This window comes from Hippichthys cyanospilos, chromosome 18 (genome assembly GCF_059441005.1).
Source record: "Hippichthys cyanospilos isolate Australia breed blue-spotted pipefish chromosome 18, RoL_Hcya_1.0, whole genome shotgun sequence".
In the NCBI taxonomy this organism is placed as follows: domain Eukaryota; kingdom Metazoa; phylum Chordata; class Actinopteri; order Syngnathiformes; family Syngnathidae; genus Hippichthys; species Hippichthys cyanospilos.
In genome coordinates, this window is record NC_142386.1 from 7,917,001 (window position 1) to 7,927,791 (window position 10,791).

General features: G+C 37.5%; 1 protein-coding gene across 1 annotated transcript; it reads right to left on the reverse strand.

Moving 5' to 3' along the window:
• Window positions 1-1,019: 1,019 nt before the first annotated feature.
• Window positions 1,020-3,818, reverse strand: zfpl1 (zinc finger protein-like 1). Its single transcript, XM_088441500.1, has 8 exons — window positions 3,649-3,818; window positions 3,147-3,254; window positions 2,958-3,069; window positions 2,690-2,883; window positions 2,491-2,569; window positions 2,188-2,379; window positions 1,935-2,052; window positions 1,020-1,686 (listed from the first exon to the last, which is right to left on the reverse strand). Exons 2-8 carry the CDS (start codon window positions 3,246-3,248, stop codon window positions 1,500-1,502), a joined length of 984 nt encoding a protein of 327 aa, XP_088297626.1. The 5' UTR covers window positions 3,249-3,254; window positions 3,649-3,818; the 3' UTR covers window positions 1,020-1,499.
• Between the last annotated feature and the right edge of the window lie 6,973 nt (window positions 3,819-10,791).

A 10,791-nucleotide genomic window follows, 5' to 3' on the forward strand; every position in this document is an offset into this window, starting at 1 on the left:
TGGGGTTCTTTTAGATTTCACAGAAAATCAGTCATTGTTTACATTGTCAAATGCAGAAAGAGAAAAAAAAAAGGAAGGTTTGCAAAAGTCTATCACACAATGTGTAAATCAGAAAAAACTATAGCTGAGATACAATAGAATTGCACATTTTATTACTGGGAAAAATGACAATACTTGCTTATTATGTAAGGAATTGCAAAGCAGTAATTGAGATGAAAAATTAATGACATTTTGTCATAAATCTTACATGCTGGGTAATCTGTGGATATGAAACACAGACACTCCCAGTTCAACTGCTTTATATTTGGGAGATAAAAAATTAGCATTAGCTGTTGCTTCAGTCACAACTAACTGCTTTGCATTTATGAGGTAAGATCATCATGAGCTGCTTCTGTGGAAAACAAGCAACTTTTTTTTTTAAACAAAGAATGCATTCACCCGGTCTTTAGCGAAAATGCGTTTTTTAACGTCTTTTTTTTTTCCTCAAACCAACAATTCTCACATGCTCTTCCATTTTCATGAATTTCACCTTCTGTTACTGAACTTGCCCTCCCACCAAAAACAGAGACCAATCAATGTCCACTTTAGGGTGGTAATGACCTTTTTTTTTTTTTTTAACTCCCAACAACTCAAGCTCAAGCAGCCTGATGCATAAAAACGGATCTAGAAAGCATGAACAGGTACAGATAAAAAAATAGATCAATGCTTTAACTCTGTTACTGTTATCTTGACAACCCTAACAAAAATAGACCAAGATGAATAATTCAAAACGTTTTGTACCATTAAGACATGTAACCTTGACAATGCAATTGCATTAAAGTTTTGAGAGGTGAGGAACAAATAAGGTTTGTACCTTATCGAGCCTTAACGCACATTGCCTGACATATCTTGTTGAGATTTCCATCGCCACAATTGCCAGGAGTATGTCAGAAATCCTAAAGCTTCTAGAAGAAACTGTAGAGCTTTTAGAGTAAGGGTAATTTTCCTCTTTTAATGAACAAGCACCACAATGATTAATATCTGTTGTATTTCTATTTAATGGTTGACTGAAAAAGAACCCAAATCAGCAGAAAGATGAACATCAGGAATCTAAAAGCACTCCATTTGAAAAGAAAATCAGACACACAAATATGTTAACAGTTAGGTGTTTGGCTCCAGTTTTGACTCACTGCACCTTCGCAATTGACAAGGAAGGATTCTTTTACATTCACAATTATATACATTTGAGATTAAATTTCAACAATATTTACTTAATTAGTCAGTCTACTGGTAAATATAAATATTGCCCCCATCAAACCTATTCACCTGAACACAGCTTTGTTGGTCCATATTGGAAGAACTCTCATTTGGGAGAGAAGGCCTTCACTCATCAGTTCCTGGTGGGTCAACGACTTCTGCTGGCCAAATTGTGCACTAGAGTGTCAATATTCTTTTTCTACACGATACAGTATAAATGCTGTGCAACACTGTGGATAAAAATAAGAAATCAATGTTTGATTTCAGTTTTTGCCCACGCGTATGTGTGGGTTTAGAAGAGGATCTAAATTTGGGTCTGAACCAGCTGAGGCACGTCCAAGTTTAGCCATGACAATAATCAAAGTAAAGAATCCCAGCATGCCAACCAAAAGGAACATAAACATTCGCTGCTTCCAGGAGAGAGACGTCCTCTTTGAACCTGTACAGTTCCTGAAAGAAAAGACGAGAGTTTATTACACATCAGTTGGAGAACAAAATGAGTCATAATCTTTTAAACTTGCATCTATTTTGGTACTCAGCATCCCTGGGGCCATACACTGGGGATGTGTGTGTGTGTGTGTGTGTGTGTGTGTTTGTGTGTTTCTTATCGTTCTGTAAAGCACTTTGTGTTGCATTCTTAAGTTTGAAAGGTGCTATATAAATAAAGATTGTCAGTTTGAGAATCACATATGACTTACTTGAGAATTTGCGCAAACCAGCCCAATGCAGGTCGTCGTCTGTACTTGTCGTCATCAAAGTCCATTTGCGTGATGGAGCTGCTGTCTCTTGTGTCATAGATCTTTCTTGGTGATGATCCTGAAAAACAATATTTGGATGAAAATTCCTTTCAAAGATATTACAGGATGAATGAAAAACATGCAAATTTATTAGTTGAAGATGAGGGAAAACAAAATGGTAATAGCTTTTCAGAGGTATTTTTATTTTACTTACCTGTGTGAATAGTAATTGTGTCATGCGTAGTGGCTTCTGGAATATTGATTACTGAGTGATCTTGGATATTTGAACTCCCATTCTTATGGGGATGCCCAAAGTTGCCCTCTGTTGAGGATGAAACAGCATTTTGCGCTTGGCCGAGGCTGTCATTGTAGGAGCGGTTGTGGTAAATATGACTTTGTTCTTGAACTGCAAGCCCAAAGAGAGAGACCATTCTGTAGAGCTTGATTCAACCATGAAATTAAAACTACAAACAAGTAGTACAGAAAGATAAAAAGAAGAGCGAACTTGTAGACTCACCATTAAATGACGACCAGTCAGTGTAGTCTGTAACATCATTAGCTGTGACCTCCTGAAGACTATCAACTGGCTCAACGATCTGTAATTGAACATGAAAATATACACATAGTATCTATCCATAATGAAATGGCTCATGAAACAAATCCAAAACCATAATTGAATTCTCATTTCATTCACTATTCACACCCTAACTCCATACCAGTGGCAACCCTAAACCCGCTCTAGCCCAGTTAACAGATGACAGCTGCTCTTTAAGCACATCGGCAACCGGGCTGGCCAGATTGGTGGGGGGGAACACTGGACCCTGACAGCTGGGACATTGGTATCCCGCTGGAGCCGTATGGAGAGGCAAGCGGGATGCCAAGCTGTGAAGGCAGGCCCAGTGAAAAACATCTGGAAAAATCAAAATAACACTGACTCAATTTAACTAAAATACTCATGCCAATTGAAGAAGAAAGAAATCTCACCGTAGCAGATGAGTCTGACGGTGTCTTCAGCAATCAGCGGATTATTGCACAGAGGACAGTTTGGGTTATAATCACTATCCTGAAGCCATTGCAGGTACGATTGTACAATGCACTGGAGGAAGCACAAGAAAAACTTGCATTTTCATCCTGATTATGACTTGTGCATCCTTTTTTATTCCTTTCACTGACCTTGTTGTGGTTGGAGACAAGGCAATGCTCGCACACGTTTACACGATGCTCGAAGCAGAATAAATTGGTCACCTTCCTCTTTGGACACTTGCAGAGACCCATAGCCTCCTGTGGTGAAAAGAGAAATTTTATTTGCCCCTCAACATAGAGGACTTCTTAACAAAACTATTAAAAACCTATCCGTTCAATCATTACACACATTTCCAACAGGGCTAATTACATAAAAGTATTTAATGGGTAAACATACAACGCCATATTTTATGTCTTAACTGCAAAACGTCACTGGTCCTAAATTAGTCTGACAAGTCGTAAGTGATTAACCATTGGCTACAAATCACCACAACGTTCACGTTACCTAGGCTTTACCAGCATTTACTTTACTTTGATTAAACATGTTCCAATGGTGACAAAACGTGACATTAAGCCACTGGCTCCTTAGGCAAGCTAAGGTTAGCCTGATAATTATGCTAGCCAAACGATGAACCGCTAACGACAAACTTACCTGTAATGCAGACTTTAATCAAGTCCCGGTGGCTTCAGGCAATGTCGTAAGGATGACATACACTCTGTTATATGTGTGATATATATATAATATTTTACTAAAAGGATGTGGAAGGAAACTGTCATGAGTAAACTTGCGTGGCGGTGTTGTCTTCCTGCTTCTGTTTATGTGCCACGTCTCTTCCGCTTTGCAGCTACTTCTTTCTTGTTCGTCGGCTTAGACGAAAGGGCGTTATCTAGCGACGGGGAGGTCATAGTATGCTAAATTATGTTTTGGGGAAAAGGCAAAACGCAAAATCTCGAAATTGAGTGTGAATGCAGGAGACGAAGCTGCTGTGGAATCAGGTTGTTTTTTTTTGATTACAAAGAAAGATGTCATTGGAATAGTCAGTCGAAAAATAGGGAACAAGGTGGATACATGTAGTACAATGGGCCAAGATTTTTTTTCCCTGTAAAATGCATGGAATTTAGTGAATTTGAGAATCATTGAAATGTGAAAAACAGTTCACAAGATGCCCCGAATGACGTGAAACTTTATGTATCATTCAATCATTTCAACCAATCGTCATTATTGACGCGTGAACGTGAATTCGTCGGGTTCTAAATGAAACACTGCTAAACACCGCAAGAAATTGTGATATTCTCGGAAATACTGTCTAACATATGGACCACTGACTAACTGTTTTGCGTCTACGTCTTTAACAGCGTTATATGCAAATAAAAGCAGAAAGTTTTACTGATGAGACATTTAAAAGATATGGACTAAAACATGAATATACAGCAGCAGTACATTAATATCGGTTATATTCTAAAATCTATTACACAAAATGAAAACAATGCATTTAAAATGCAAAGCAACATCTGCGTGCAGGCGTTCAAGATTAACTAGCAGTAGCGCTCTCGAACGACAATTGCATTTTGATAGATCTGCCAGCAGATGGCGCGCATACTGATTCATAACATGAATGGCCCTACATAGGATATGCATCCTGCTTTTGGACCATCAAAAAAGATTTTGTCGTTGCAAAAAATGAAAAGACTTTACGTTGAAAACTGCTGATCAATGGTTGCACACCAAATAAGTGCGCTTGAAGAACAAATTGTTGTGATATGTAAACATTTCATTTTCTTTTAGATATGTTTTGAGCATTGCTAAACGTGCATGTTCATTTAAACTAATGTTCTATTGTGTTAATGAGCAACATTTGTAGTCACTCCTGAGACCCGTATCTGCCAAATGTCCTAAACATAAATGCAAATGAGGGGAATGAGATAGTGAAGGATTGTAAGTATTGGAAATGGTGGTCATAAAAAACACAGGCCATCCCTGATAGACACCTAGGGTGTTGTAATAATTCAAAGCTGCTGCCTTAAAAAGGAGGAACAATCACAGCATGGTCAATGGCAGCCATTATAAATCTAAATCTTTTTTTTTCCGAATGCCACAAAGAAATGCCTGGTCACACGTACGCACATGCTTTTACATTCGTTCGAAAATGAATAATTCATTTATACATTTTAAAGTGGAAGTCAACTCTAGCAATGTTCTTTTTAGTAACATGTTCTAAGGACCCACACTATTCTAAACACATCATCATTCTGAAATGTGTGGAAATGAAGGAAATCCTCCCGCTTTTCTCTATCTCAGGGGGCGGCCATTTACCACTTGTCCACTGAGAATGACATCACAGTTGGTTCGGGTAATGACCAATAACGCCTCGCCTGTTTTCTGAATTCTGTCACGCCACGTTCGGAAGCTCTGCCATGATTGTTTGTTACTTGAGTAAGTGTTAAATTATTTTCAGTTGATAGCGAGGGGCCAAATGACTGCCCAGAGATGCATGAAAATGGGTGGATTTTGCTGCTTACATCCTATTCCACATACGTAATATTAATCAGAATGCTGTGTTTAGACCCTTGGGGCTTCAAATAATCTATTATTATAAGACATTTTTTTAGAGTGTTGACTGTTAGGTCAGGCAACCTAGAACATTTAATGAGCAAAAAAAGCAGAGAGAAGACAAGGGCCTTTTTCTCACGAGGAGAGTGGACAGGAATATTCTACTGAAAGCTCCTTCCAGCCTGGTTACAATTTCTGTCCATCCCTCTTTTATTCATTTGGTTTTGCCCTAGGTGCAAAAGGTCATTTCTGCCCTGAAGGGTTGGGGGAGACATTTGTTAACAATGTAAACAATCAGTTTATGATCATGAGGAATGCAGTTTAGTGTCCATCCTGGTATCTTCTGGGTCATGAAACCCCCGTCGGTCGGTTTATGGGCCTGTCTCTTTCTTGCAGCTGCTTGAGACGCGTCAATTCCTCTTCTTCACAACCAACACTAACAGAAAACATTCATCCTAATCTACCAACATACGGATCACATAACAAACATACTATCTGATTGCATAACAAATATTTAACCCTAACCTATTTGCAATTGACATCCCCTTTAATTCTCTTGTTACATTGTGGGTCAAACTGACCTATTTGAAAATTAAACGAAATATTGACTGAAATGTTGAATGATTTTTTTCAGTACAAGACTTCTGCTTGGCTTATGTATAATCAACAAATTCATTAAATCAATATACTTTTTTTTGTTGCAATACTTTTGAAAAAAATACACTTATAAAACATTTTTTGACACTTTATTAACTCTGGGTCTAATTGACTCAAATACATCATTGCTATTTCTAAAGACCATAAAATAAATTACTGGTTAAAACAAAATACTGGATTTGGATTACACACATTTAACACACAGTTTGGTGACTAAATACATGCTGGTCCAAGTGACCCAAGTACATTAATGCTGTTCCTTGCAGACAAACATAACAGGAGGATTAGGTGACGTGTTTTTTTTTTTAATAGTACAATAGAAGGACAAAAAAAAAAACATTCAAACTAATTACAGATATGTTTTTTTTAAATATCTGAGGTCAGATGAGCAAGAATTCGAAGAGTTGTCAAGGACACATAAATCAGTGTATAGACACACGCAAAGGGCATCTGCAAAGCACTCCAACTATCAGACGGAAGGCAAACGTGAAGACAAATGAGACCGACACTGGAGGACAAATGAGCCCTGCGGCTGTGGCAGTCGGGAGTGAAGCAGCGATCAGAGAGGTTGTCGGCTTGGGCCGGGGGCGCGGGGGCGCAATGACTGATTGGTCTGGCCATTATCGATCAGCTATCAGCTCTATCTGCCAGGCTCCGATTCAAGCATGCTTTGAATCCCATCTGGTGTTGACACTAAAAATAATCTGCTATAGCACTATGACATACAGTCATGACAAATTAAAAACGATTTGTGTTTGTTTAAAAATACTCACCTGGGGGTGATGTTGTCCTCGCGCCGTGTTAGATTTCACAACTGGAAACTACAGAGGAAGCTTTTCTTGCTTTCAGAGGGCAAGACAAAAGTAAACTTTTTTTTACAGAACATTTTTCTAAATGTCAATACAACTTTTTTTCCTTTCTCTTTTAATTCCTATTTTTGGAAATGTAGAGCTGTCGATGTCATTTTTTGACTGGCAAACCATGTAGTTTTTTTTTTCAAGTTTGATACAGATTATTGATAGTCAAAAAGGTTGATGAAGCGGAAAACTTGTTGAAATGTTGTAATGGATATCTTTATTGAGGAACCTTTCAGATTTTCGAATCAAGATTTCTTTTTAATCATAAATAATCATGGAAATCTCTCCAAAGTAGCACAAAATGGAGGAAGCAGTCACTCCCATCAATATGTCTTAAAAGGTTTAATGGAAACTAAAATAAAATTAATATTGTTGATGTTGATCTAACCCCCCCCCCCAAAAAAAAACAAAAAAAAAACAAACAAAAACACAACGGAATGTTAATCTATCACATACGGTATCTTTGTTTTAGTTTTCAACCATAACCAAATTCAGCAGCATATTTTACCAAAATTATAAGAAATTTAAATGCATCATTCCCTGAGGTTAACTCAGTTTTGAAATTATCTTTTATCTGTTGTTGGTTGGGCTTTAATCATACTTATAGGCTAAATGCTCTTTGTGGCAGTTAGCCTACAAATACTTTCAAACGTATTTGTAGTCTTAAATGAGTTAAGATGCATTTCAAGAAATTTAAATCGATGCTCATAGAGCTACTACTACTGTTATTACTACTGCAGACTCCCAGATGAACACAAACTCCGCACAGTAGCGCCTGGGCCAAGATTCAAGACATGCTAACCATCATGCTATTGAAGCGAGATCATTTTCACAAATACATGGAATATTTTCATCGTATTAATGAAAAAGCGCACAGAGGCACATTGCTTGATTTGTGACCACACATTGAATCCTGTAACTTTGTTAGAACAAAAGCTGATCCATCAGACTTTGCTTGGAATGAAACCGGATTGACTGATTGATCGGTGTACGTCAATGAGGGGCAAAGAGAAAGCCTTAAGGAAACCGCAGAGTATAAGAGCAGGCCCGTGTAGGGGAGCACATGGATAAAGCGAGAACCCCTGATGGGGCAAGGAGAGTATTGAATCAGACAGAGACAAATGGAGTGTGAGACAGAGAGAAAGAAATTCAGACATGTGCCTGCTGACCTCAACTGTTTTTTTTTTTTTTTACATCTAATCAATACAGGCAATTGTGTGTATGTGTGTGTGTGATTGTGCACACGGCACGCTTGTTTGTGCCTTTCCCAATAAAGATCAGAAACTGTGACATTACCTCAGCCCTGCCTTCCTGGCCTCACAACCTTTGCACACGCTTCTATTTAATTTTGTAACCGGTAATCTTATAAAAGCCGGGAGAGGTCTAATGCACTTAGACTGGCCTATAGTCATTGTGCTCGATGAGCAAAGTGGCAGGTTTTTAAAACCACTGCTGCACAGCTACAATTCATGATGCTTTTTTTTTTTTTTTGCATAACATGCAAAACGATGCATGTCGAATATATATATATATATATATATATATATATATATATATATATATATATATATATATATATATATATATATATATATATATATGAATATAGCATTTTTTTCGATTTGTTCACAGAATACATATTTTCTGTTCAAACATAAAAATAAAGTGGAAGAAAGTGCCATGATCAAAATGTTTTTTCATTAAAGAGAAAGACAATGGTGCTGTAATGTCTCATTTTGTACACTGGAGGGCAGCCATATTATGAAATACATGACAGAAGAAGATGAAAACTCACAAAGAAGAAGTGTTCACGATTTCGGAACCATGTGGGCGAACTGCTAAGCTGTGAATGAAGTAAATTTGAAAAGAAATACAAGACTGATTGTAATCCAACACGGACCAATTTGGCACAAGCATGGCAAATGGTCACTTTCTCTTATATAAAGAGCTCAAACAAGCATTGCTTGAAAAAATAAGAATTTTTGTATAATGATTATCGACAGAGGATAAATGGATTTGGTCTTATTCATCTTCTTAATGATTCACAAAATCCTCTTTCGGGCCGAATTAAACCTCCTCGCGGGCCGGATCCACCCCACGGGCCTTATGTTTGAAACCAATGATGTAAAAGTTTCCCAAAAATTGCTGAATGCCAACTGAAGAACCAAAACAAAAAACAAACAGATCGAATGCCGTATTCAAGCCCTGCTTAATATTTGACAAAAAATAAAGCACAACAACACAAGAGATGAACTTGATAAACCCTCATAATGTAACGAAAGAGAAGGTACACCAGCCCATCTCTGCTTTGCTGTTATTGCTTCTTTGGATTGCATGTAATCACCGTTAAAGTCTCAAAGGGCCCCAATTTATGAGACAGCAAATCTACACGTTAAATCAACACTCCCGACGCGCACAGCTCCTCCTTGAGAATGCCACGGTGCTTCTATGACCGCGTCAAAGAAATATTGGGAGCCTTGGGAAGAATGGTAGCCATCCTGCATGTAATTGATTGCTAAAATAATGAAACATAAACTATACACTGCGGAAACACTTCAAGGACAGTCGGTTGGAACGGTTATTTGTTACTCAGGCTTTGCGGGTAACAGAAAAGGGCATCTGGGCCATATGTGGTGACATTTCCTCCCTCTATTTCTGACAAATCATTATGTAATGAGAGAGAGCTACCTAGATGGTTGTATTATTCTTGAGAATTGGATAAGTGGAATAACTGATGAAAACGGTTTTGGAAAATGGCAAAGCAGAGAATGCACTTTTCTAAAGAAATTGCAAGTGGAATGGTGAAACTATTTATGAAAACAGAACGTGTGTGTACTCTATGCTAAATGTTCAGTGTGTCCAAACAACAGTAAGGAAAACCAGGCTTTTAGCATTTATTTTTCTATGGTAGAATTAATAGCATTACTTATTCATTATTTCTTTTTTTACTTTACACGAGCCCATGGTACCCTCTTGTAACATTTTTCTCTTGCACAGTAATTAAGGCACCTCAAATTCAAAAGATAATAGATAACTAATTCAATCTAAACCCCCCCCCAAAAAACAAAACAAAACAAACAAAAAAAACTCTGCAAGTAAATTAATAAATGCTCTGCCTGTAGGATATGCCAAAATCCATCAAAATTGCAGGCTAGCTGCTAACTGGTGACATTAGCGAACAACCTGAGTGTGTAAGTGTATTTTATTTTATTTTTTTAGCCCAAAAAGTCACCCAGGGACCAAGTAGAACGTGAATGAAGGGAGGGAGGGGCAGGGGTAGAGCGGCTGAGGCGCCAAAGACGTCGTGTTGACGTTGGAGGCTACAGCCTCGATTTGATAAGTGTAATAGCTTTTGTCAAAATATTTCAGATGCAGTGTAATGTACACATTTATGCCAATTTTTCTACATGTTTATATTTACATATATTCTAAAGAGATTAATAAATTACTGAATGTTTATTTTTTAGACTTTAGACCATGTTTGGCGTAATTGCGTAATTATTTCTGAAAGTAGTTACTCCTTACAATATTTGAGCAGAAGACAATATTAAATGTCCCTTCACTTAAACACAAAAGGTATGACGTGAAATGCAATGTATCACTAATCTCGATATTAATCTATAAGAGAAACATTCATGCTTTAAAATATATTAGATTAATAACAAAGTCAGTCTACTGAAAGGCTCTTTTTTTAATCAACAATTTGTGAAGGAATCACAACTAACAGGAG

Excerpts from the sequence above, each read along its gene's own strand:
- zfpl1 (XM_088441500.1), bottom strand. The coding sequence starts at position 3,248 with ATGGGTCTCTGCAAGTGTCCAAAGAGGAAGGTGACCAATTTATTCTGC. Across the intron at positions 2,884-2,957 it reads CGTCAGACTCATCTGCTACG|ATGTTTTTCACTGGGCCTGC; the intron begins GTGAGATTTCTT and ends TGATTTTTCCAG. Across the intron at positions 2,053-2,187 it reads CACAATTACTATTCACACAG|GATCATCACCAAGAAAGATC; the intron begins GTAAGTAAAATA and ends ATTGTTTTTCAG.